The sequence below is a fragment of the Ptiloglossa arizonensis genome, chromosome 8 (genome assembly GCF_051014685.1).
Source record: "Ptiloglossa arizonensis isolate GNS036 chromosome 8, iyPtiAriz1_principal, whole genome shotgun sequence".
Classification (NCBI taxonomy): Eukaryota; Metazoa; Arthropoda; class Insecta; order Hymenoptera; family Colletidae; genus Ptiloglossa; species Ptiloglossa arizonensis.
Window position 1 is genome coordinate 12,066,339 of NC_135055.1, and position 24,952 is coordinate 12,091,290.

The following is a 24,952-nucleotide window of genomic DNA, read 5'->3' on the forward strand; positions in this document are numbered from 1 at the left end:
GTTGTTGCATACTTTGAGCTTCTGATGTGTTTGGATCTTCGAATTCGTAAATAGATTTACGTTTGGCGCGCGAATGCAGAAGCGTGGATGTTCCAACACTGCATCGTTGGTTCTTGATTTTGATTCTAATTGTTGCGAGTTTGCTTCTATTCTACTCGAGTAATGTCGGGTTTTAACGGATTTTGCATGATACACGGGGGAGTTGAATGTTTGTAATTAGTATAGTTCTTGACGAGGTAAGAGAAACGTAGGTTCTTGATTTGCAGGATAATCCTTGAATAGCAGTTAGAAATTGAGGGAGAGTGTACGACAATCCAGTAATATGATGTAAACAGAGCCTTCGTGTAAAATTAATGAAGACATTTACCAGCGACACGTGCTGACCTCTGACATTTCCATGTTTAAGACTCAATTACAGAAGATGGTTCAGCTTGTAACAATAAATTAAAATCAGAGAAGGTACTTTTCTAAACGATCGTATTTGAAAAAGTAACCCATTAAAAATACCAGTAAAAATTCTTATCAAAGAACACATTCTGGTTGTCGTAAGAGGACGTGGTATAAAAGAAAGTATACTAGTTTTCGAATTTAAATGTATAATAGAAACTTTAGCGTTTTTTTTATAGATTTTCTTCGGAAAACTGTACATTCGTTTCTGAAATTGAATAATGAAAATTTCTCGAAAATAATTATATTACGAATTATGTTTAAAATTCGCATCACCGATATTTACAATTTTGGGAAAACTGAATTCAAAACTCGAAAGTCAGCGCCAATTTCTGCGTTGAATCGTTAGAAATAATCGAATCGAAAATGAAGAAAAACTAGACGAAATCCTATCGGATGATTTTGTACACCCTGTACGTAAGATCTCAAGATTCGAAATTCGGTTCGTGATTGTGCAGTTGTAAATAGGCAGGATTAAAGTTGTTACGGATTCGAAAATCATGGCTTATCCGGGCAAATGAAATTAATTTCTGGCAGAGCGGGAGATTGTTAGGTAGATAGGTAACGCTGTCACTCGTGAGTTATTATCACGTGAGAGGCGCGTATATGCATTCACCGTGAAAGACGTCGCACCGTAACTGCATCTGTGACTGACACCGCCTGTGGAAACCGTGGAAATGCTTCGGTGCAGTTACGGTGATTGCGCGCCGTTACAGTCGGTGGAAAAGGTTAACTGCCAGTATGTTTGTGCGTGTGGTTTTAAGAATTACAATTCGTTCGGAACGGTTCCGCGTGAAAATTAGTTCGGTAAATGTATAAAATTAAATTCTCTAACCCTTGAGCTTTCGTCGAATAATCGAGCACAACCGAACCGATTACAAAGTAGTCCAATACTTTCTCCGAGCGGAAAAATGTTATTTCGAGACTAATAAAATGTAACGTTCATATTAACGACCTTCTAGGTTTATTAATCTTCTCTTCTTTCAATTCTACTGACACGAAGATTGTTTAATCAATAATTAAAGTTCATACAATTGTTTCGTTTCGTCTCGTTTAATAGACACTGACACTTTTAGGGTTTTTCTATTTTTTGGAATAAATCGAGTTAACGCGACTGTAGCTATTTGTAATCATAGACTTTGTGTTCGATTCATTATTTTGAAAACTATTTGTAAGTAAGTACTGTGTAGCAGCCCGAACTGGGTTCTGGGAATTATTGTTTCGAGATATAAATTTCTTTAAAAACGAAAGACGAAAGTACCTCTGACTCGGAAACAAGGGTAGACAGAACCCATGTTTATATCAACTGCTTTTTTCATTTTGGTATACCGAAACACTCTGCATAGAGAATTTATTACATTTGCATGTCACATTTACTGTAAAGCCGTAACACGAGCATACAGGGTGGACCAGAATTCGTAGTACAAGCAGGGGGTGATTCTACGTGAAAAAATAAGAAAACAATGTCGTGTAGCTTTTTTTTTATCCGAGGCTCCGTTTTCGAGACAATTAACTTTGAAGTTTCTTCATCTTTGCGAACGACCAGATCTACATTACTTTTAAATAATTGAAAAAAAAAATACGATCAAAATATTGATATTTTTATTTATCATTTGTCGTAAAACAGATCACATTCTCAGAAGTAACAACTCGTCGGAAAACTTTTCTCTCTCTCGTAGTTTTCACGTTACAACAAGAAAATAAAAAATAGCCGAATATTTGAGGGTCAATTTCTACCTCTTAAAGTGAATTTGGACAGTAAAAGAATTGCGATACGTATCTACGTATACCCCAAAGTTTCAGAATTATTTGAAATTCAAGTTGGGGATCATCTCTTGTGAGTTTTATTCAATGTATATGCATACACTTTGAAGTAATAGCAATGGAGTCAGTGTTACGTTCCAACGAAGCGTTGCAAGTCTCTAAATTACTGTTCACTTATCTGTAGAAATTCTAAAAGAAAAATTTCAACAAAACAATCGAAAGTCTACGAATACTTATACACTATCGAATAATTCCAGAAGTATTTGAACAGGAATGTTAATTTGAACATCATAGAGTCACATCTGTTTCGATACCTTCGATTTGCTCTCATTTCTTAGAATTTCAAGTTTTTCAGTCGCTCGTCGAATATGTTGAAAACTATCCGTCGACTGCGAAACAAATAAAACAATTGAAATGCAACGTCGAAACATACCATTGGTCATCGAAGTGACCGTCTTCCAGTGGTGATTCACGGTCCGATTCCGAGAACAGCTATCGAAAGAAGTGCTTCTCTCGGGCCACAGGTGTTCTCTGTCTCGAATTTCGCGAACACGTTAATTATGATAGCGAATTTTTGCAATGTTGTACGTGACACGGAATGCAAAGGCCATCCCTCTTAACGCGAAGTCGTGCATGCAACGTGTAATGAATGCAAGGTACGAAGGCCGTTTCGCGGAAGAGTAAGGACTTAATTACTAAGAATAGAGTGCGATGGAACCAAGAAAAATGTCTTGTATGCAGTGTAATTTAATTCGGATAATTGAAGCGGCGATTGGAGACATACCTACGCGCGAAGAAAGTCCCCGACGAAAATTACTAGTTCTGATTTCGTTGAGACGTCGAGATCTGATTTGCAGATAAACGAAATGCGAAACGTGATGGTAAAATTAAACGTATCTGTGGAATGTCTGCTTGATCGAACGAGAAACGAACGTGCGTTGAATTTGTCAAAAGTGATTGGTTAAAATTGAGAGTCGAACAATTAAACGACACGGGTTGTTGATTAATAAATACACATGGAGTCTCGGTGTTTGTACATTAGTTGTGGAAAGAAGAACAGGCAGAGAGGTATAGGATGTATCGAAATGTATGTTTGAAAATTGGGAAGAAAATTTAGATCAATATAGATTCGATTTCAAAATCGTTAAAATGTTTTTTTGTTTTGTTTGATTTTCCAATTTTGGGGTCAGCCTTTGACTAAGGGTTAAAAAATGTGCTCTTACGTTTAAAGAATTTACACTTCGAGTCTACATTGTTTACACGCATCTTTGGAGCAAACAGTCGTTCGATGGAAAAATGAAATTTAGTTTCAATTACGGATAGACTGTACGAGGTGCTTGCTAATACATATTTACTATGTTAAAACCTTGTAAACTAATTTTCTAATTTATGCGGTCCTCTTAAAGCGAAGTTTCGTATTTTGTCCTCTGGTTCAAGTTCTCGTTGCCCCACTACGATGGAAATTAGATTTTCTAGCTACTTATTACTTACAATAAACTATTTCGTAAAATTTTAGTCAAAGTAGAAAGGCCAATATCACTTCCGCCTAATGTTTTTAGAAAGTACTTGGAAGGATAAATTTTGCAAAATCTTCTTACCGAAGATTCGATTAAGTCAAACAATCTGATCTAAGTTTCGCTTAAGAATTGATAACCCGGTTAGACGATCAACCAAGAGCAACGAGAAAAACGTTTCACGAATTGGAAGACAAAGAATAGAAGATAGAAGAGCTCAACTAACCCACTCGGAATCAAAGACAGATTAACAAATCTCTCGAGATTAGGAATTAAATACTACCGTTCGTTGATATCACGAAAAATGATTGCCAAGAAAAAAAAGATAATCTCTATTGATATAAAAAGAACAACGTAGAGGTACATTGGAGTACCTCCTGGAAACACGAATCAGTTTCCAATCGTTTCCAAGTTTCGTTTCCAGACCCGTTAAGTAGTCAGACTCGTCGGCGAATCGGCGTCTAGTTCATCGAGTCGTCCACAATTAGAATTCGAAGTGTCTATAACCGTCCGTATAATTCTCTAAACAATAAATTATTCGGTAATGTGGGAACCGCGTAGACAGTTCGGGGATTTGAAGTTTCATCGCGTCCGGCTTATTATTCCGATTCTGAAACGGATCCAGCTCGTTTCTATAACCGTCCGGATCATTCTTCGCTCGATAAATAATTCCCGGAATGCGTCGCCGTGTAGAGGACGCGCAGGGGTCCTCGGCCATCGGTATCGATTCGCGATAAAATAACGAAGCACGGTTGAACCGTGCCGGGAAAAATGAAGACCGTCCGCAACGAATCGCGGAACAGTTACACGCTTTGAAGTTTAATTGGAAAAACAAGGTTTTCGGGCGTGCGCGTACCATCGCGCGCGTACGCTCGCGCGGCAACCTAATAGCCTTCCGCCGCGTTGAACAACATTATACACGGGGCAAACGTAGCTAGGGTCCGTTATTAGGTGTACCCGGCCGAGTTATGTAAATACAAGAAATAACGTTTACATTGGCCGCGGTAAAATGTTTAGCAAACAATAAACGACGAGACTTACGAACCGTTCGGTATATCGGTCACAGTGGGAACTTTTAGCAAACAATAAATAGGAGAACTCGAGCGTGCCAGTTCCGTTCCCTGTACTGTCCCAACGGACACCACAATCGACTATTATTCGCGTCAGAGCGAAGGATATCTTCGCGGCTAATCTGCGTATAAAACCAGTGACACACAGGGGTGGGGGGTGGGAGCGACTAAGCGAGCCGAAGAAGAAGTAAGAGGAGGAGGAGGAGGAGGTGGCGGTGGTGGGTGCCGAGGTGTATTTTAATGTGGCAGAAACGGCAGTTTAATCTGTTTACCGCATAGACCGCATACCAGTGATTCACCGTAAGCACGGTACGCACTTATGGCGAACACGTACCGTATACGGATCGGCGATTATCGCGATGCGGCTGCGGTTCTGGCGGTGGTGGCGGCGGCGGCGTCGGCAGCGGCGCGTCTGTGAGTTAAGAAATAAATCAGGCCAACAGTTTGGCATTAATTGAGCTGCATTGTATAACAGCGTGTCGGTGAAATACGCCGCGGCATCGATTTACGATAGATAAAACGTACTTTATGGGGATGTTTCCGAGGGGGCAGCCAAGTTGTTTACAGCTCTCGCGGCGCGCTACGATTCTCGAACGATGGAGCGAACGTCGAGAAGAACGCGCGGAGTAAAAAGATGAGAGCTTGGCGAGAGAGAAAGAGGAAGATAGAGAAAGAAAAAAAGAGAGAGAGGCGAGAAAGTGGAGTAAGTATGGTAGAAAAGTACCCCGCGATGGTTACATCATTTACGTTAACACGCTGCGTTCGAGTGTATGGTAGCCGATCGGCGCGGTAAGTGAATCTTTAGTGGTATCGACGCGACGTGAAAATAATTTGCATGCCACGGACCGCTGCGTGATACGGGGACCACGTGACGCGGGAACCGGAAGGAAGGCGCACGAAGGGGTAGCGAAATTCTCAACGCGATACGGTTAATACGTTTGGCGCCAATGAACCTTCCATTTACGCTGCGGTGCTCAACGGTGGACCATCGTTCTGGAATTTTATTCCATTATTTACAACCCTCCAGCAGGAATAATTGTAAGGCTGCACGATGGAACGAATAATGGGGACTGTTTGTTGTACTTTGGGAAGTTATGCGGGAGATTTAGTTTCGAATTTTTCGAAGTAAACGTAATCGTTTCGATTTTAAGTTTTTTACTTTTGTGAGATCAAGGTAAAAGTAGATGTAGGTTTAATCTAAAATATGCTCGAGGAGGAATAATTGTAAGGCTGCACGATGGAACGAATAATGGGGACTGTTTGTTGTATTTTGGGAAGTTATACGGGAGATTTAGCTTCGAATTTACGAAGTAATTGTTTCGATTTTAAGTCAATCATCAAAGTCATTTCATCGAAACGAAAGTAGATGTAGTTTCAACTTAAAATACTTAAAGGTATTTATTTGGGTAAAAAGAAATTTTTGCGAGAAGAAAGTAGAAATATTGCAAGAATTTTGCACGAGCTGCGTTAAAAGGTTTATTGCAGTAAGATTAAAATTGTAAATTTTATTTAAATACAAAAGGTGTCGTAATATCGAGATTATTTATTCATGGCAATTTATCGTTATATTGTACGTACAATATCATCGATATTGGTAACAGCGTCGTATCTTAAAGAGTTTAAATTTAGTCTTAAAAAAGTGTTTCGAAAGCTCGTTTTAAATAATTTAAATAACGTTCTATTAAAAGCTCGAATCTGTTGTATAAGTTGAATACTTTGTGGAAACATTACTGCGTTATTTGTACAGTATTTTTTTTACGCGACTGTTTTTTTTTTTCAAATTGACGACTATTTATTATTCATATATACACGAACGCGTTTTTTACGATTTTTATTCATTCCGCGCCACAATTGAAAATGTAAATAAAAGTAATCCGTAAGAAAATATATAAATTCCGAGGTCATTTGTACAATACGTGTATTATACAATATCGTAACCAGTATTAAGGTTTTTAGTTTTGCGTTTACATTTTATTTGAAATATTTTATAAAAATAGATCGAAACCGGTGTGATAAAAAATGCTGCTAACGATTAACGATATTACGTTTAACGTACACCGAAAATTTGGATAATTTTGAAACAATTGGTTTTTGGTCTCGTGTATATTAAATCTTTCGAGTCTTCTTTTACAAGCTTTAGCAGCAAGTTAATTCTACTTCTACATATCGTCACTATATACATTACTTTATACATTTATGTAACAGTAAGATTACTCGTATATTTACCGAATTTTCATGCTTCAGTTCCTTTCATCGTGATCAAAAGGAAGCTAATTTGTTCTAGGCTTACGTTACATACAGATATAAGTAGATATACTATAAGAAATGATAATGTATGATTAACGATTGGCACCGTTGCTTCTTCTTGTCCACATGTTAAACTCGTAAATCACACAACTAATTAACGCCACAGGTAATTAGTGTCTAGATAATACGAACATGTCCGCGGTAGGGATGGACTCCTTCTGACATAGTGATTTAGTTTCGATTTAGTTTTCTATCTACGTTCGAGTTCGTATAATTATGAAATAAAGAATTAGTAGATAAGGATCAACATAGTCGGACATCTTTGGTATCAAGTTTACATATCCAAATTCTGTACGAATTGTCGAGGTTCGAAATCGATTAATTTTTACAAATGTACGTAATAATTTTGGCGCGTATTTTTTTGTTTGTTTTTTGGAAACTTTTTCACCTTTTTCGCTTTTCAGTTCTTCGTATCGCGAGCATTCGAAATGTTGTCGCGATTCGACAAGTTCTCGGGGCCGTTTCACTTTATCGAATTGTACGAAAGGACTCGAGTTTATCTCATCGCTATTTAAAACTGTTCCTGATAATTTTCAAGTCATCTCGGTACCTCGTAAAGACGCGACTTAAGACGTTAGTACACCGTCGTTATGCCACTCTTATCCCTGTTTTATCTTCTCCGCAACGGGTATTCCCGGCACTAAAGATCCATCTTTATCCCGGTACTTGTTCTATGACGATCGGGAAATTTTCTTAGATATACCGCTGTATCAAAGTAAAGCTCCACATCGATATCTCCTTTTTATTTTCCTTTCTCACCGCTCACAAACTTTCATACACCATCGAATAAGAATACATTTCCTAATATCTTATTCATTGGTGCCAGACAACCAAGGATTTTCCACGTATTCTCGGTTCGCGTGCTTTTATTTTCGACTGTCGAAATAGAAAAGCGAATAGCAATAAGATTTCACGCTTGTTTAATGTAAACGAAAAGTGTTTAACGATCTTATCACGTGTCAATTGAGGTTAATGTTTTCCACTCTTTGGAAAATAAGTAGCTTTGCATTACCATCCAAAGTAAAGTAACATCGATTTGAAAAGTTTTATTTTGAATAATTTTTTATCTCAATGTAAATGTATCGTTCGAAAAGCGAGGGGACGAGTCGAAAACGTTAACGTTTGTAACAAGACTACGAAACACTTGAAAAAACGCGAATATTATCGTTTCAAAGACATTAAGTACGATTATTTTTATCCATGGTGTTGTAGTAATTATGTAGGTTATCAACTGATAAAATTTTGTTTTCTTTTGTTAGAGACTAAAGACCCGATTCATCGCATAGTGTGAAGACCAACCATTAGTTAGATTTCTAAGTCCGCAGTGCATACTACGAAAGAGTATTAAGATATAATCTTCAATTGTAGTTCTAAAACATAAATAGAATCGAATCCACTGTTTGAACAACAGCTGAACAGTGGACGATCTTGAGTCTCAGAAATAGTCTTTGCTATACATCTTGAAACAAGTAGGTGTGCTTGTACGACAGTTCGACATTGTGAAAATAGCAAAATAGCAAAGATCGAAAGAGTGAGATGCCAAAAATAATACAATCATGGGATTTCAAGATTATCTAGTACAAATATTAGTGAAACGAACTACTATATTTTGCACCGATACTGTGAAAGCACGAAAGAATAATTGTATACAACTATCGTTTCAATTGAAGATTTCCAGAGAAGATTTCTAAATTCCAGTTTAAAATTTACAATTTCTAAATATAATTGAATCTTTTGAAAATAATTGTACCGGATTGATTTCCCTTTCAAACAATAATATAACCTTCGACTTTGCGAACGCGAAGTGACATTCGAATAATCTCGATGGAAAAAGAAAATGGTATGATATTTTTATTTCTAATACGAGCTTTTAACAATCCCCTTGTACCAATTCGCAACCCAGTACTCCGCGTCAAATGATTGACGTACAAACGATTTTGATTTTCCGTTATTCCGTTTTCTGACTGTCGTGCAGAGAAATGGAATAAAAAAAAAGAAAAAAAAAGAAAAAAAAAAGAAAATACAGCTTTTCGAGCCAATTTCGAATTGAAGTGACACGCACATGCGTTCCACCGGCGTGCGTGTGCACTCGCACGAATGCAGTTTAACGCTTTACGTCGAGACTCGTTTACGACGCCGTTGTTCGTTCTGTATTCTGGCGGGTATCAGTTTAAAAGCCGATTCACACTTTACCGCGGCGCAGGGCGGTTTATTGCTTCCATATATCCTTAGGTAACTGTTCATTCATGCCGTGTCGCGCATTGAAATACAGCACTCCCTTTCATAACATGTGTTTCAATTGTACGCTTGGAACAATTTTTCAGACCTATCGTCATTGACTAAAACTTGGCGTAAAACACCTGTGAAATATTGGCGCGTAATTTCAGATTAACGCGTACACCCAACGAGTACAACCTTTTGCAGGAACGAGCGTCTGATTATCCATATCACTGAGAAGTTTTACGCGTATTTACTAACAGATATTCGACGATTTAGTACTCGAGTATTAATTCGCTGGAATTGAGTAGCACAAAGTAGAAATGAATTTTCGATTTGACAGACTAGCGAAGTACTTGGTAATCTTTAGCTGGAAAATGAGTACTTACAAGTACTTCGAGTTTAGTGAACATCAGATCTTGAAAGTAGTGTATAAATGTTATCGACCGTAAGATAACGATCGTGATGCATAAATGCATCGAGCAGAGTAATCTCGAGGATGAAAATTGTTAAACATTATTTCGAAAAACTGTTAGCTTTAAGATTACAATAAAGGTATAATATTTACATACACTGCATCAATTAAGTGCTAATATTTACACAGGATGAATTAATCCAGACTTTCACCCGAAATAGTTATTGAATCATCGATGTTACAAGGTATCGTCGTACAGTGTTCGAACAATTATATTTTGGATCATCGATTAATATCTTTCATTAAGGGATTATATTCCACAAGTGTATTACACGTTACAAATGCACTTCAATTAGTATTATTGCAGCTTATAATACTAAAATCACTTCTCAATAATATTACTGTAGCTTATAATACTATATCGCTTCCTAATAATATTATTGTAGCTCATAATACTATATCTCTTCCTAATGGAAATATCGACTAACTCAAACGGAAAGCTCTCCGCAGACTATAACACACACACACGCACATACACACACATACGAGCCAATAGTTTAATATGATTTGTAAACGGGATTTGTAAACAGTCACGAATTTAGAAAACGAATTTTCACTGTGTACGTGGCGTTCGTATCACGCGAAACTTTTCTCCGATTTAGCGAGACATTTTCTACGATAAACAACCACGAGGGCCGGGCTTTATATATTGTACACCGTTATAAAATTAACACGTTCACGCGAAATGTAACACATTTCTCTTGCAATCCGTCGATCTTTCATGGATCACCGGTAACTTTTCCTTCGCCTCTCGTGCGAAGATTAAAGATGCATTGGAATGAAAATCGCTATCGTTCGAACGTTTTATTCAGATCGCATGCCAAGTTAACGCTACGCCGACCTGACACGCGATGAAGTTATAAGAACACAGAATATCGAATTTTGATACGATCGTAAATTTAAATACAAGTGTTTATTTGCTTTTGCATTAGATGTTCCTCGATAAACGTGGGGTTCCAGAAGATGGGGTGGGGAGGGGGATGGAGGAAGGTTCCGTAGCTCTTAATGGATTCTTTAATGCTGTCAGCCCCGAGACACAAGTTTTCCCGGATCACGAAACCGACTAATGTATTTACCTTAGCCACGCGACACGTTTCACAATCAAATTCGTAATTTGATTTATAACTCTTATCATTTTATGGGGTGTGCATACTGGGCCACCTATTTTCGCTGTTAAAAGCGCGATACCGGGCTCTGTGACTTAGTATACCAGGAAAATACGAGCTGCTTATACGTAATACAATTTTTACTCTCGTCTCTCCTCTCTCTCTCTCTCTCTCTTCATTTTTAAGGCCGCTTTATCGGTGATGTAACCGTACCGGGATTTGTAAATATGCAGATGTCGTTCCTTCTCTGCTTAGCTGTTATCGGCGGGAAATTTTCCGAGATGACCAATAGAAATTCTTATCGAACGAGTGATTCATTGGATCTTGAATAGGTAAACCTGTGAAATAAATAGCTAGGTTTTGCTTTCAGTTATTTGTCTATTTCGTTGCAAATTTTATTTTCGTACTGTTTTAGTTCGCATGTGTATTTTTATTTCTCCAAAAAAAAAAAAAAAGAATCAGCGTCGGGAATGTCGAAAAACATTGTATATTTTGTTATCGGTAAATGTTTGCTCATATAATCGAGAAAGTTAAACGTGTCTTTTTTTCTTTGCTTTTTTTTTTGTAGTTCTACCTCCAGGGGAAAAAATATCTGGGCATTATTTCAAATTTTAAATAACCGTATCTTGAAACGAATGTACGATGTTTGGAAATAAAAAAGAATGGAAATGTCGAGCGAAAGAGGATTAAACGTAGAACTTAATACGTTTGAAGGATTTAAAGGGTTACAATTATAATTGTGAACGTTGAATAAATTTCTCCGGTAGAATAAAATATGTACTCGCAAGAATTCAATTTTGTTAATTCTTTCTTTCATGTTTAGGATTCAATCAATTCTAGGATGTTTTTCTCATACGTTTCACGAGATCGCGGACCGCACGACGCCGAATCTGTTAACAAAACGAGCAACAATTGTAAACTTTACTCGAGATATTTTTGTTTGAATAAAAAATTAAAATTCTTTCGAATCTTTGATATTGCCGGACAAGTATCAAGGGGAATGTTAAAAGCACGCATTGTCCCCTTTATTTTTCCAAGAAATGAACACTCGTCCAAATTGGCGTTCCGTTCGTCTTTCTTAAAAATGGTGGAAACATTTGGATGACAAAGTCCTCGTTCGGTGTGAGAAACACGCACGAGCAGACTCGACTCGCTACTTATTCCGTTTCTCTGTCTCCGTCTATCGCGTTACATTCGATCTCCATATCTCTGTTCGCGTCCCCTCGCGCTGCTGGACAACTGTTGCTGGTAGTGCATCCATTATTACAGCATTACGATTTGCCGGGGCACCACGTGTACCGCGCTTATGCATATATGCAGACCCCTCATACACTCAGCGGCGCGTGTATAACACGTTTCGAATGTACGTACATATGTTAAAAGCTTAAATATATACACAAGGAATTTCATTCTACGGGTGACAGAGACAGCCAGGTGGTGGTACTCGCCTCGTAAGTTCCCTTTTATCGGTGGAAGTGATAAAGGATAACGGCATGATACGTGTATTCGTATCTTGAGTAATTACGCGCGGACGTAAAAAGTTGCACGCGAATGCCGTTATGACGAAGAAATTTATTTACTCGATTATATTCAAAGCCACTCGTACTGAATGGTCCCCTTAGAATTTATCGCGGCCGTTTCTATAGTTTAATAGTTCCCCTAACAGTCTAACCGTTCACCTGTTTTCGACCGTTGATCGCATTTGAATTTTTCGCAATATTCTTTCTCGGAACAACGAGTTCCTTCGTTGTTCGTTCACTTGCTCCGTGTCGTATCAAATTCAACGTACCTCAAGAACTCGAGAGACTGTTACTCCGTACCGATATGCATCGTTTGCTTCAGGTTGCTGTATCAGTTACCCAAATCGTATTTGCAATAGTGGCGACTTGCACCGCGATAACATTGACTTATCTGTTTCGTTTTTTGGAAAGTTCGCTCGTACGTTACCAACCAAGTATTTTCTTCGTAAGTGAGCAACTACTATTATCGTTCGTTTAGATTATATTTGCACGAGAGGATCTCTTTGTAAGTAATTATACAAATGAGAGCAAGAGAGATTTAAGAGCAATCTCTCGTCGAATAACAAATCACTGTGTCTTTTTTTATCTATCTCTTTATACATCATAAAGACGAGTTGAATAGGATTTTTGCGAACATTGCTCTAGAAGATCAATAAATCCGAAAAATCCTATTAACTGTTTCAACGATTATAGAGAAAAGGCAAATACGTTACAGATTTGACGCAGATGATTACAAATTGAATCGAACAAGTATACCGAAAATAACAACGATCGTTCGAAAAGATATATTTCTGTTTGCTCGTTTTAGATCAATGGATCGACCGGGAGTAAAAGAAAGTTATTCACCGTTTATTTTTCTTTAGGAAAAATATACATCAATCGGACAGTTTCGAGATCCACGCCCACTCTCGAAACGTCGAATTGACATTTGATCTAGTTCTTACGTGAAAGGGCAGAGCGGATGTTAACTTACGGTTAACGCATTTTTACGCCATTTTGGATCGCTTCGCAGTCGGTACCTTATCGCGATGCACATGCCAGATAGCCGTAGCTTTATCGTTCGAGGTCTGTTATCACTTTATTCCATCGTTTTATAGGAGTATGCAAACACTTTATTCGCTCGCAGAAGAGTGACAAATGCAGCCACGCCGCGGCATCGTCAGGTGGCTTTATTCGGGTGATTACAGTACGATCGAAGTAACGCGCTTTATTATTATGTGCCGGGCACAGTTTGCGTGGGGCTTAATGTCTGTAAAACACGTAGGTGTTATCACGAAGGAGCATCATTCGATATTTGTAAACGCGATGGGAATTCGGGTGTTCTCAGACATGAAATTACCTCTCGTACATTTCAACGGTTATACTTCCAAATTCCGAGCATAACTTTCTACTATTCGCGCCTGAATAATCAAATATCAAATATTTCTTACGGGTCTCACTTTTCCCACGTCAGTGGTCTCGTTACGCTTAAGAGTCTCCGCTTGTTCCCGACATCGGTAGAAATTGTAAGCTCTGAAGATTCCTTTCGTTTGAAAATAATTTACGAATAATATTGAACGTTCACCGACATTATCATTTCCGTTTCTGCTGTAAGATATTTAAGTTTAACTACGGAAAGTCCTCGTTAAGAGTTTGGAGTTCCACCTCGATAAAAGTTTTGACATCATTCCTATCGCTATTCATCTTCTTGGTCGGTTTCTGGACTTGAATCTCCAACCATACTCGTTTAAAGTCCACGAGCGAATGCAATCGTGTGACTTTTATCGAGGAGTTCCTGTATATAGTTACCTATACAGCAAATAGAACGATACAGGATACGAATTACACAACAAAGTAAGAATCGAATAATATATATTTCTCATATGGACTTTATTTTTATATTTTCATTTTTCAAAGAATAGAGCGCTCATCTAACACACGAATACGTATCGTGAACCTTATTTTCGTTCAAACATTTTATTTCATGCAACTTGATAAATACTAAAGGCAATTAAACATAATCCAAATAAGACAATAGTATTTCCAATTCTGAAAACAATTTCAATTTTCCCTAACGTGTAGCCACACACCTAGTAATATTTAAACGTTATTAACACTTTTACCGAGAATGTCTTTCGTAAGTCTTTCGTTTCAGGCGTCGCATAATCTTAAACGTCACTGTCACGTGCGTCGTTGAATCGATCTTAACAGTACTTTAATATCTTACGAAATCTCGCGGCTGCGATTTCGCGAAATAGCGATTCCAACGGGAATCACTATTCGAGAAGGTGATCGACTCACATGCATTCGCGAACCTACTCGGTGATATTGTAAAACCTCGCAAGAACTTACATTCTCTCGCGTCGTAACGCCATGCATTATTCATGAGAGTATCGAAATGGATTTGGTATTTAATAAATCATCGACAAACGCGAAACGATCAACGAGCAACGCGGCGAAACGACGACACGCGACTCCTTGAATCGCAACCAAATGGTGGCAGAGTGTTGATCGTCGTTAACGTGAAATCATACAGTTATTACACGGAACGTTTTAATACGCGCGGTATGGGTTTCCATGGGACTTAAAGTGGGAGTTTCACGAGGCGTCAAATTGCAGGCATCGCGATCAATTTTGTGTCTCTCGCGAGGCGAAACCGGTTCCGATGCTACGACGCATTAACATCAGTGACACGAGCGACCGGGAGGAACGAATGCGGAATCCTAATTATTCAATCAGGGTCCTTTTCGTTCTCACAATTGCACGGCCATTGAGCGTGAAACGCTCGAGATGTCGCGTGCGTACTTACAATAATCGAGGCTCTTCCAAATAAGGCGATCCTTGGGAAAGGACAATGTTCGAAAATGGACAATTCTTGGCAATCGTTGTTAAAAGACGATTCGTTACGTGAATCGATGCTATCCATTAACGAAACTATTCTGTCGTATAATTGTGGGTATTTATTTCCGTCTGGATCGTAATACGAGAAGATATTTCACGAATAGATAAACAAACGGTATATTTTATCTTTTTCTTTTATCAGTTTAGATTCAAATTTCAGACAGTATTTAGGAAATATTAAATGGCGATTCTGTGTACTCGTGGGAAAAGGAAATTTGTCGCGTAAGGTCACAATTGTCGATACATTTTTGAACAATCGTCACTTTCGATAGTAATAAAGAAACTCTGGGTGTCAATCTTTTTTTAGGTTATAGTACGAGAGGATGGAGTATTTCGTGGGTTACAAATAGTATCTTTTACCATTTTTAATAAAAATGTGATTCATTCTATATTTACGTTCTCTTCTAGGCATAAGGATCTACGAATATGAAATAGTTGAAAGATAAATTTTGGAGCAACTCACGTATGCATATTTATAATACATATGATTATTTTATTATATCGAGGTCATTAATATATTCTACTCAAATATGAAATAAACATAGTTGCTGTCTACACTCCGTTAAATACTTTGTCTTATATTACATCCAGATTACTTTTAGCAACGATTTATGTACCTACAAAATAAACACAGATATTATTTATACTCCGTAAAGTTCTTTGTCTCCTCACATTATAATGCAGGCAACGTATTATTACCAACATATTATTTCTTGTCTACTCTTAGACAAGAATCTCCTACAATCGTTTAAACCAACGACTGTCGACAAATGTAACGATAAGGGGCCATTTGCCTCGCATCGAAATTTGTTTATATCCCCTGAATACAAAAAAAGGTCACACGCGAACTATCGTATCGAGTCTTCTACGAGTAGCCATTTTATTGCACCGGTGCAGGTACTTAGTATGCGTTGCATCGATGTTCGCGTATCTTGCAATGTCGGATATATTCTTGTTTTTAACTGTCAGTATTTCCCCGTTTTATATCTGTCCTGACGTTGACCATGACAAGTTCTGCACTGTAGTCAATTCGAATCGGTATAAAAGGCGAAACGCACGCTGACGAGGCACAGTTGTTTCTAAAATTTCCTGCAAGATGAAAGTCTTGCTGGGATTCGTAGTGCTCGGGACGTTTCTGGTTTCCTGTTTGGCGACCTGTAGTCCTGGACTCAACAACCGGGACAATTTCTATCAGTGCGACGGATTGGACCAATTGAACGTAAGAAACTGTTTATTATTAATTTTTTTCACCGAAGAATTTGTACAATCGTGACCCACCTTACTCTAGAATGGTGACTTCCAATCTAGGGGCGCAATCTATAGAGCGTCTTAAGATTAGATGGAAAAAAAAATCAAGTTAAAAAATCAATTCATGGATAATATTCGTGTTAATGCATGGATCATGGGAGTGTAATAACTGCACGGATATACTTCTTTCATCTAATTTTAACTTTAATGAATACATTGTTTTTTATAAAGTAAACTAGAGTGAGATCCAACCAATATTGATCAGTGTAATCTATTACTCTTGTAACCATGATATTTATATTATTAATATTTCTTGCGGTTACTTGTAAGTTATGTTATTTAAAGTAACTTAAAAAGTAAATATATATGCATGTGTCAGTATACTTGATCTTTATCTTGTTTAATAAATGCTTTAAATTATACTTCGGTAGAAAATTGTACAAACATGTTTCTTGGATTTTTGTGGTATTTCGTTTTGTACTTTGAAAATGTTTTCTTTAATGAGTAGAAGGTTCAAGTAATTAAATTGAAGGTATTAAAAATTCTTTTTCTATAAATTTCGAGCACAGGAATTCTCTCTTTTAAAAATACTTGGAAATCGCTGTTGTAGAGAGTTTTACAGAAACAAGTCGAAAATATAGAATAACATTTCACAAGATTCGTTTGTATTTGACTATTATCTTGACCGACGTCTTTCTCTGTATATAAAATGTTCCTCGAAAGTACTATTGGAAAATATACATTCATACTGAACATCTTAGAATGGAAAAAAATGTCTCGATAAACTATTGAAAAATATACATCCATACTCAACATCTTAGAATGGAAAAAAATGTCTCGATAAACTATTGAAAAATATACATCCATGCTCAACATCTTAGAATGGAAAAAAATGTCTCGATAAACTATTGAAAAGTATACATCCATGCTCAACATCTTAGAATGGAAAAAAATGTCTCGATAAACATAGGTTGAAAAGTATCGATAATTATAACACGAATTACGCTAAACAATTGTGAAAAATGGACGAGAATCATTAAACAAAAGAAATGCTAAGTAACCGTATCAGCGATCGTGTTCGACCTTCTCTCACGCAACGTAAACAATCAATATCACGCAACGATTGTACCGATGTATGCATGCAATTGAATTAAAAATCAACGGGAAGTATCGCGAACGCGTGCAACAGTTCCTGATACGGCGTGTCAGTGATTGTGGAGGTCAGTTCGAACATCTACTATGAAATCGTACAGGGGCTGAGAAAGTGTCGCCGACAGTGGTCTAATCTTTACTCTTATCTCGGATCAGTGTTGCGAAAACAAATGTATATTTCTTGTCACATATTTCTTATAAATTATCAAGATTATCATTTGCATGCAAGAACCAACGATTACGTCTTTTGTGTAACACCACAACGAACGGAACAGAGATAAAAAATTATACAGCTTTATTAAAACATTTATCCTAACTCCGAGGTGTCGAGGTGTACGTTTGCAAATTTTCCAAAAGTACTTTCGAATCGCCTTACTTGAATTAAAAATTGACGAATTACTCCGATCGATTGTAAACAAATCGACGGGAGAGTTCACGGGGTAATACATTAACAAAAAAAAAAAAAAAGAAAAAAACCATACAACGATCGTGCAATTCGAGCTCTAATCGATTTTCGAATTCACTGGACGTCCAAGATTGATGAAACACCGTATAAATAGTTTCAGATACCAGCTGATGCAGCCGGGCTCGATATCGTGAACTCGTCTCTCGGCGTGATAAAAACGGACGCGTTCTCGCGACTCCCGAACCTGATCGAGTTGAACATAACCGGATGCGGTGTGGAAGAAATAGAGCCGGACGCGTTCAGGGGACTCGGTAAATTGCAAGTGCTCGGTTTGGTCAACAATAAGATCCGTAGGATCGATGCCTCCTGGATTAGGGGATTATCGAGCCTGAGGGCGTTAATCCTCTGGCGGAATCGTGTCGTCGATATAGATTCGGAAATTTACGATCTGCTGCCGGAGCTGCAAGTTTGGGACATCGCCTATAACGACCTCAGCGCGTGTTTGTCGCCGGACATGCTGAAGAAGCTGAAGAAACTTCGGAAAATCTTGATCGCCGGGAACCCGTGGTCTTATCGATGTCGTGCATCGATGACCTGGTACCTCGGCAGTAATCACATCCGTTTCATCAAGGACTGGAGCATCAGTGATTTACTGATCGAGGAATGCTTGGCTCACCAGTCGGGGGCCGATAAGGATGACGCGGTCCTGAACAAATGCGTCGATCGTATGGTGGGCTCGTCCGATACATTGCCGTACGATGTGGCCAACTTGAACGAGCAGGTTCGAAATCTGAACAGGAAGGTCACCGAATTGGAGGGTGAGGTGTCCATCTTGAAGAAATCGAAAGCGTGATCGAAGAATGTTCCTTGGATGTTTCGCGATGGATTCAAAAGTGCGTGTCTCGCGTGACGTGTCGATGGTGTCGTCGTGAAAACCGAGAGTGTCGCGAAATTTGGTTTTTAACGACACTCCTGGGACAATGTCACCAGTTGCGTCCATCGATGATGTTCAATTGCTTGCGATACGTCGTTCGAAAAACGATGGAACGATCAATCGAAACGTATTTTCGAATCTTTCGTAGATCAACGATCGAAACATCGTTCTTGAATTCATTTGTAAAATTGTATATTTCTTTTTCTATTCTCTGTTCGTTCATTCACTCTGTGCGAAAATGATTTCTCTCGAAAAGCGAGAAGTTACTGGAATTGTCTCGTTCTACGTTTAGGTTCGTAGCGAGGAATGTGATTGCGCTGAGGGAAAACAATAGTGGAAAAAATCGGACTGTCTCGATTTTTCAATAGTCGGTTTTAGTATCGCGCCTTTGGAACTCGATACATCGTTCGAGATGTTGTCACGAATTTGTCCCCGACTAGATCGCGGAACCGGCGGTACCGTGTCAATGAAATCTCACTCGCGCTCATCAAATTTCATACACTTGGCCGCGAAGTTGTCACGGTATCGGTTTCCCGCGCGATACTGTATTCGATGTTCCGTGGCCTAGCGAAAAATATATAACGGTTTCGCGTATCTTTGGAAAAGCTTCTGATTTGTAACCGCAAACGCAATTCAGGCGTGTACCACATTTTTTGTAACCGTAGAATGTAGTTTACATATAGATTGTTCGTATTTTACACGTTTTTCGGAGAAAAAAAATTCATATCATACGCAATCTGTCGAATTCGATCGAAAACTTGATACTCGGTCTGCTGTGAATATCAAAAATGTCTGTGGTGGCATTTATTTTGAAGCTGAAAAAAAAGCTTTTCGAGACGATGAAACTTGAGAACGAAGTAATTAATTTTTACGTGGGACGCATCGATGAATTAATTTAGCAATAAGTTCGTATCGTACTAGAAGGTCGCTATTCAGTGAGCCCTCGAAGTTGTTTGTACGATCCATTTCGATAAAATTAATGTGATTCGGCGCGTGACTTAACGAACTTTTAAATAATAAATAAGACAGTCGATGAAATACAATGTTTTAAAAATGAGTTTTCCAATTACGAGGTAATAAAATTTCTCTTCGATAACACCAATGTTACTTCTCAGATCATTTAAATAAATACTTAACACGAGTGTTAACGAAGGAAATTAGAAACTACTTGTAAACCTGCTATTCAATTACCTAATCATAGTTCACGTAAACAGAATACTATACACAAAGATATATGAAATGACTCTTCATCCACGTGTATTAACAAAACGCCTTATCGCGGCGCGAAACTGGCTGGGTTAATAATCCCAGCCAGTGAATTAAATCACGAGTGCTCGTAATACTCATTTATTTAATTATAATTCATTTGAACAAAGAAACAAATATTCATCTGATCGATCGCAAAGAGTGTTAAGTACCTCTGAACAGAGGCAAATTGAGGAACAACGCGAACATGGGTGTTAGTTATCAGAAATGTTAGACGACCTCTGACCAGAAGAAGATTGAGGAACAACGCGAATGAGAGAGATCTGATACGTGGTTGGATAGATTCATCTTCAACTGTCAATCATCGTCGTGCTAATAAAATACATCTCCAATCATACGTGCTAATAAAATACCTTTATCCTGGCGCGAAACTCGCTGATGGTTATCATTTCATCGTTAATAATCCCACCCTGGGGATGGAGCCGTGACTGCTGATATTCATTTATTTGTTTGTAATTCACTTGAGCGTGAAACGCAAATACTTACCCAATCGGGACTTCTGAACAGAGGCATATCGAAGCACAACGTAAACACGAGTGTTAGGAATCAGAAATGTCAGAAAGGTCTGAACAGAAACGAATCGAAGCACAAGGTAAACACGAGTGTTAGGATTCAGTAATGTCAGGGACCTCTGAACAGAAACAAATCGAAGCACAAGGTAAACACGAGTGTTAGGATTCAGAAATGTCAGAAACCTCTGAACAGAAACAGATAGAAGCACATGTAGACACGAGTGTTAGGATTCAGAAATGTCAGGGACTTCTGAATAGAGGCGAATCGAAGAACAAGGTAAACACGAGTGTTAGGAGTCAGAAATGTCAGGGACTTCTGAATAGAGGCGAATCGAAGCACAACGTAAACACGAGTGTTAGGAATCAGAAATGTCAGAAAGCTCTGAACAGAAAGAAATCGAAGAACAAGGCGAACAGAAGTGTCAGGAACCACCGAACGGAGTAAGATCGAAGAACAACACTTGGGTCCGGATAGACTCATCCTGTAGCGTCCACGGTGATCGTGGATCTTGAACCAAAGACGGTGGTGTCCAGGCGAATCGATGAATCGGTTTATCCCGGCGCGAAGCTCGCTGGCAGTTATCATTTCGTCGTTAATAACGCGATCCCATCGAGGGAATCGAGTCGTGACGGACACTGCTTGCGATGCAGTCTTTTCCTCCTGTATCAGCTATTCCCGTGGAAAAATCCCTGGTGGAAATAGCGGTTCCGGGAAGTCGGCGCGTATCGGTGGAGCGACGGGGCTGTTAATATCTAAGCACCTAAATCACAATGGCACGTCATACGCGGCGGACCGCGTTAAATCACGATGCGTCTAGTAGCTCGTCCACGGATCTCGCCGATTCTCCCTGGCCGTAGAGGGACAAGAACATTCCGGCTCCGGTTAGCCGCCATTCATCACCGCGGCGCATAGCACGGTTAAAAAAATGCGTATCGTACACGCGGACGGATCACGCTCGCGCACGCTCGTGAGATCTTTGACGCGGTTTCCGCGGTCATTAATAATGCTGCCCGAGGCGGCGAGCCGCGCGAAAAAATAGCCGAGTCCTTGGGTGGGGGCTTCCGAGCGGGTGAGAGGGGACCCTGGGCAGAGGGGCGGACGCGGCAGAAAAGAGGATATATCGGGGGCAGGAACGAAACCAGGAGCAGACAGTTCCGACGCGATGTGTGTGGAACTGTCTGTTGCGCGGTGTTTAACCGTTTACCCTGCACCGCCGATGCGCGGCGATAAGTGCGCCCGTATCGGATTCGACTCGTTAACGAGACCCACGACGCGAATACTCCAATCCGCCTCGAGGATCTCCGACGAGGATTTTACTCGATTTTAGGAATCTACTCGAGCCATCGAGCACCTGGACTCTACAACGATCTCACATCACGGGCCGGAGTATGTAAAATTTATCAATTTTAGCTCAGTGGTAGACGATTCACGGAACAGCGTACAGGGGAGCTCTTGGAGTAACCACGCGTGCAGGTAACCTGCCCGGAGAAAGTATCGAAACACTCGGGCGCGTGAGTGAGCCGAGGAAGTGCGAGCGAGTTCTTAGTGAGATGATACAGTGCACGTGAGAGTTTCTGTTCTTTCAGAGAGAACGTGTCCCGATTTTGGATGATTCTGTGGTGACTCGATTCTACAATTTTCTATGGTTATTTCATTTTAGGAAGTCTTTTCTTTATTACTCTGTGCATCAATTTTACAGGTGCACAAGTTTTCTGTTCTACGATCGACTGCTTCTAAAGTACACCCTTGGGAAAGTAGCTGTTAAAGTAGGTACTGACACGTGTGGGTTATCCATCTCGAAAAGTAACTTTTAGAATACCCAGAAAAATCTTCAATATTCTACGGATTCATTCATTATACGTTGGAGAGGTTTATGTTAGAATTTGTATCGTTTGATGAAGCATGTTTCGATTTTGTAAGGTTCTGGGTTAAGTGGCGTTAGTTTTCTTAGCAAAAAGCATTCTTTCCCCACTACCTAGCCAAATCCTTTAGGAACAAGACTCCATGCATCGGTAATACGACCTTGGATCGCCATCCCTTCAAACTCTTACGTACCTTGAAAAATGTCATCCAACACCCAATAACTACGCGATTGGAAGTCGTCAGTCATCGTCCACTTAACTCAAACCCACCCACACGAGGATGCATGGCTCGTGTCAAGGACATAACATTTATCATTAGCACGATCATCTCAGCCTTTGACCTAGCCATAATCCTTTAGAAAGGGAAATCGAACTATCTTCGTACAAAACATCCTCAAAATATGTCGACATTAACATACGAACATGACTTTAGCAGGTACTCTCCAACTACTTAAGCAGTCATTAACTTGAGTGTTCTAAGCTGATGCTTATAGCGCTGAAATTTGTACTCCTCTCCCATTTAGGCCTATTTCTCCGCTAAACCAGTCTATCACTGACCGTGTAAGATTCTCTCATCATTTTGCATTTGCCATGTTCGCTTGAACGAGAGATTCGTCATCGTTCGTTTCTCGTTAGAGCACTATTTAAATAGTCACGAAATTCTATTTAAATTGTACGTACACTTGGGGTCGCATCGTATTGGAAGTTTGAAAAAAATCGAGACAACCTTTCTTCCATAAATCGATGGATCGAAGTCTTAATGGGGAGTTAATTAAGGTAATTAATCTTAAGCAAGAATGGTGAGTACTAACGTGCCACGTGATACATGCGTCATTTAACAGGAAAAGAGGATTTTCATTACTCCAAGATTTAGCTTCTCTAATTGGATATTATGAAAGGGGAATTTTGTCCCGGAAGTGAAGTCATCGTGCAAAGAATGCGAATATCGGAAGAATAGATGTTTCGAAGGAAAGCTCGGAGGAAAATTGATCGACGAGCTTAATGTTTTCTATGAACTACCAATTAGGAACAATTGTACGTATGTGGCTGGTACGGAGATGGCGGTATAAGCGATGCACTTAAATGTATATGATAATAAATGATTATGCTCACATATGTTCGACCAACAAAGAGCCAAGGTGTGAGAATTATCCTTGAGGAACGTCTAGCTTGTATAAGTGGAGAAAAGCCGACGCAAGTGGCACGCTAACAAAGTATCGACACGAACCAACTTTACATCCTCGTGTCGCAGAAGTTATTCGTCGGTAGATGAGAATTTTAAGAACGATCTTCTCGATAGTTGTTAAATGAGCAGGAAGATACCGACGACGAGTCGGGATACGTTTATTTGGAAAATAGTAGCTTCTAGGATTTTATTCGGTATGATAGAACGTCTGAATTGTCGCAAACATTGTTTCCTGGGGTCTGTTACTCTCCATAGAATAGTGATCTGGCCATAAATGTACGACCGGATACTTCGAGACGACAATGATCCATCAACATCAAAATCAACTCTATCGTGAGTGGAAATAGCAAAATTGCGATTCATTGTTAGCACGGTCATTTCAGTCGCCCGATGACATTCCCACAGAAAATGTACGAGCCTTTACGAAACAAAAGCTTCGAGAAAAACGTCATTTTAGAATAAAAAAAAGTGCAACAAATCAATTGTGTCTGATACGACAGATTTTTCCTACCTCTGATGCCAAAAATCTCTTAGGAAGTATTAGAATATATAACTTATATTCACTTAGAATATAAGTGAATCAAGTAAATTAGCAATGATCACGAATACGTTACTTCTTTTTAGAAGAGATTAAAAGAAATTTTGTATGGAAATAAATGATTATCTGCTGAAAGACGTTCTGTTCTAGGTCGCTGGTAAACTCATCAGCATGACTGATCTGGCAACCTACTGCCTAAAGGCCTGTTTCAGACGAGCGGTTTGTGGCAGTTTGCAGTCGTGGCAAATTGCCGTTGCAGAAGTTTTCTACATAGATTTACATGCAGTAGTTCACACGTGATGTCGAGTTTTGCGGGGATTTGGCGGTAAATTTGCGTTCATTAAAACAAAGGCACGTATAGACGAGTCCAAACGAGCGGTTTGCGGTAGTTTGCCACCGCGTTACACTAGAACGTAGGTTTGTTTGATGCGATTCACGCGAAACGCAAACTGTAGCTGCAACTAGGCGGCATATTTTCGTTTTCAAAGAAGTTTTCAAAGATCGCGCTACCGTCACTCTGCGGTGTCATTTGTTCGAGCATTTAATG

At 39.1% G+C, this 24,952-nt stretch overlaps 1 protein-coding gene across 1 annotated transcript; it reads left to right on the forward strand.

Annotated features, from left to right (window-relative positions):
• The first annotated feature begins 16,361 nt into the window (after positions 1 to 16,361).
• On the forward strand, positions 16,362 to 20,142 carry LOC143150058 (uncharacterized). The gene is made up of 2 exons (XM_076318056.1): positions 16,362 to 16,519; positions 18,261 to 20,142. The coding sequence occupies exons 1-2, from the start codon at positions 16,397 to 16,399 to the stop codon at positions 18,957 to 18,959; spliced, it is 822 nt and encodes a 273-aa protein (XP_076174171.1). The 5' UTR covers positions 16,362 to 16,396; the 3' UTR covers positions 18,960 to 20,142.
• Positions 20,143 to 24,952: the final 4,810 nt, after the last annotated feature.

What these genes read in the sequence shown, in the direction of transcription:
- LOC143150058 (XM_076318056.1), top strand. Translation starts at nt 16,397, where the DNA reads ATGAAAGTCTTGCTGGGATTCGTAGTGCTCGGGACGTTTCTGGTTTCC. An exon ending in ACGGATTGGACCAATTGAAC is followed by an intron (nt 16,520 to 18,260) that starts GTAAGAAACTGT and finishes CCGTATAAATAG; the next exon opens with TTTCAGATACCAGCTGATGC.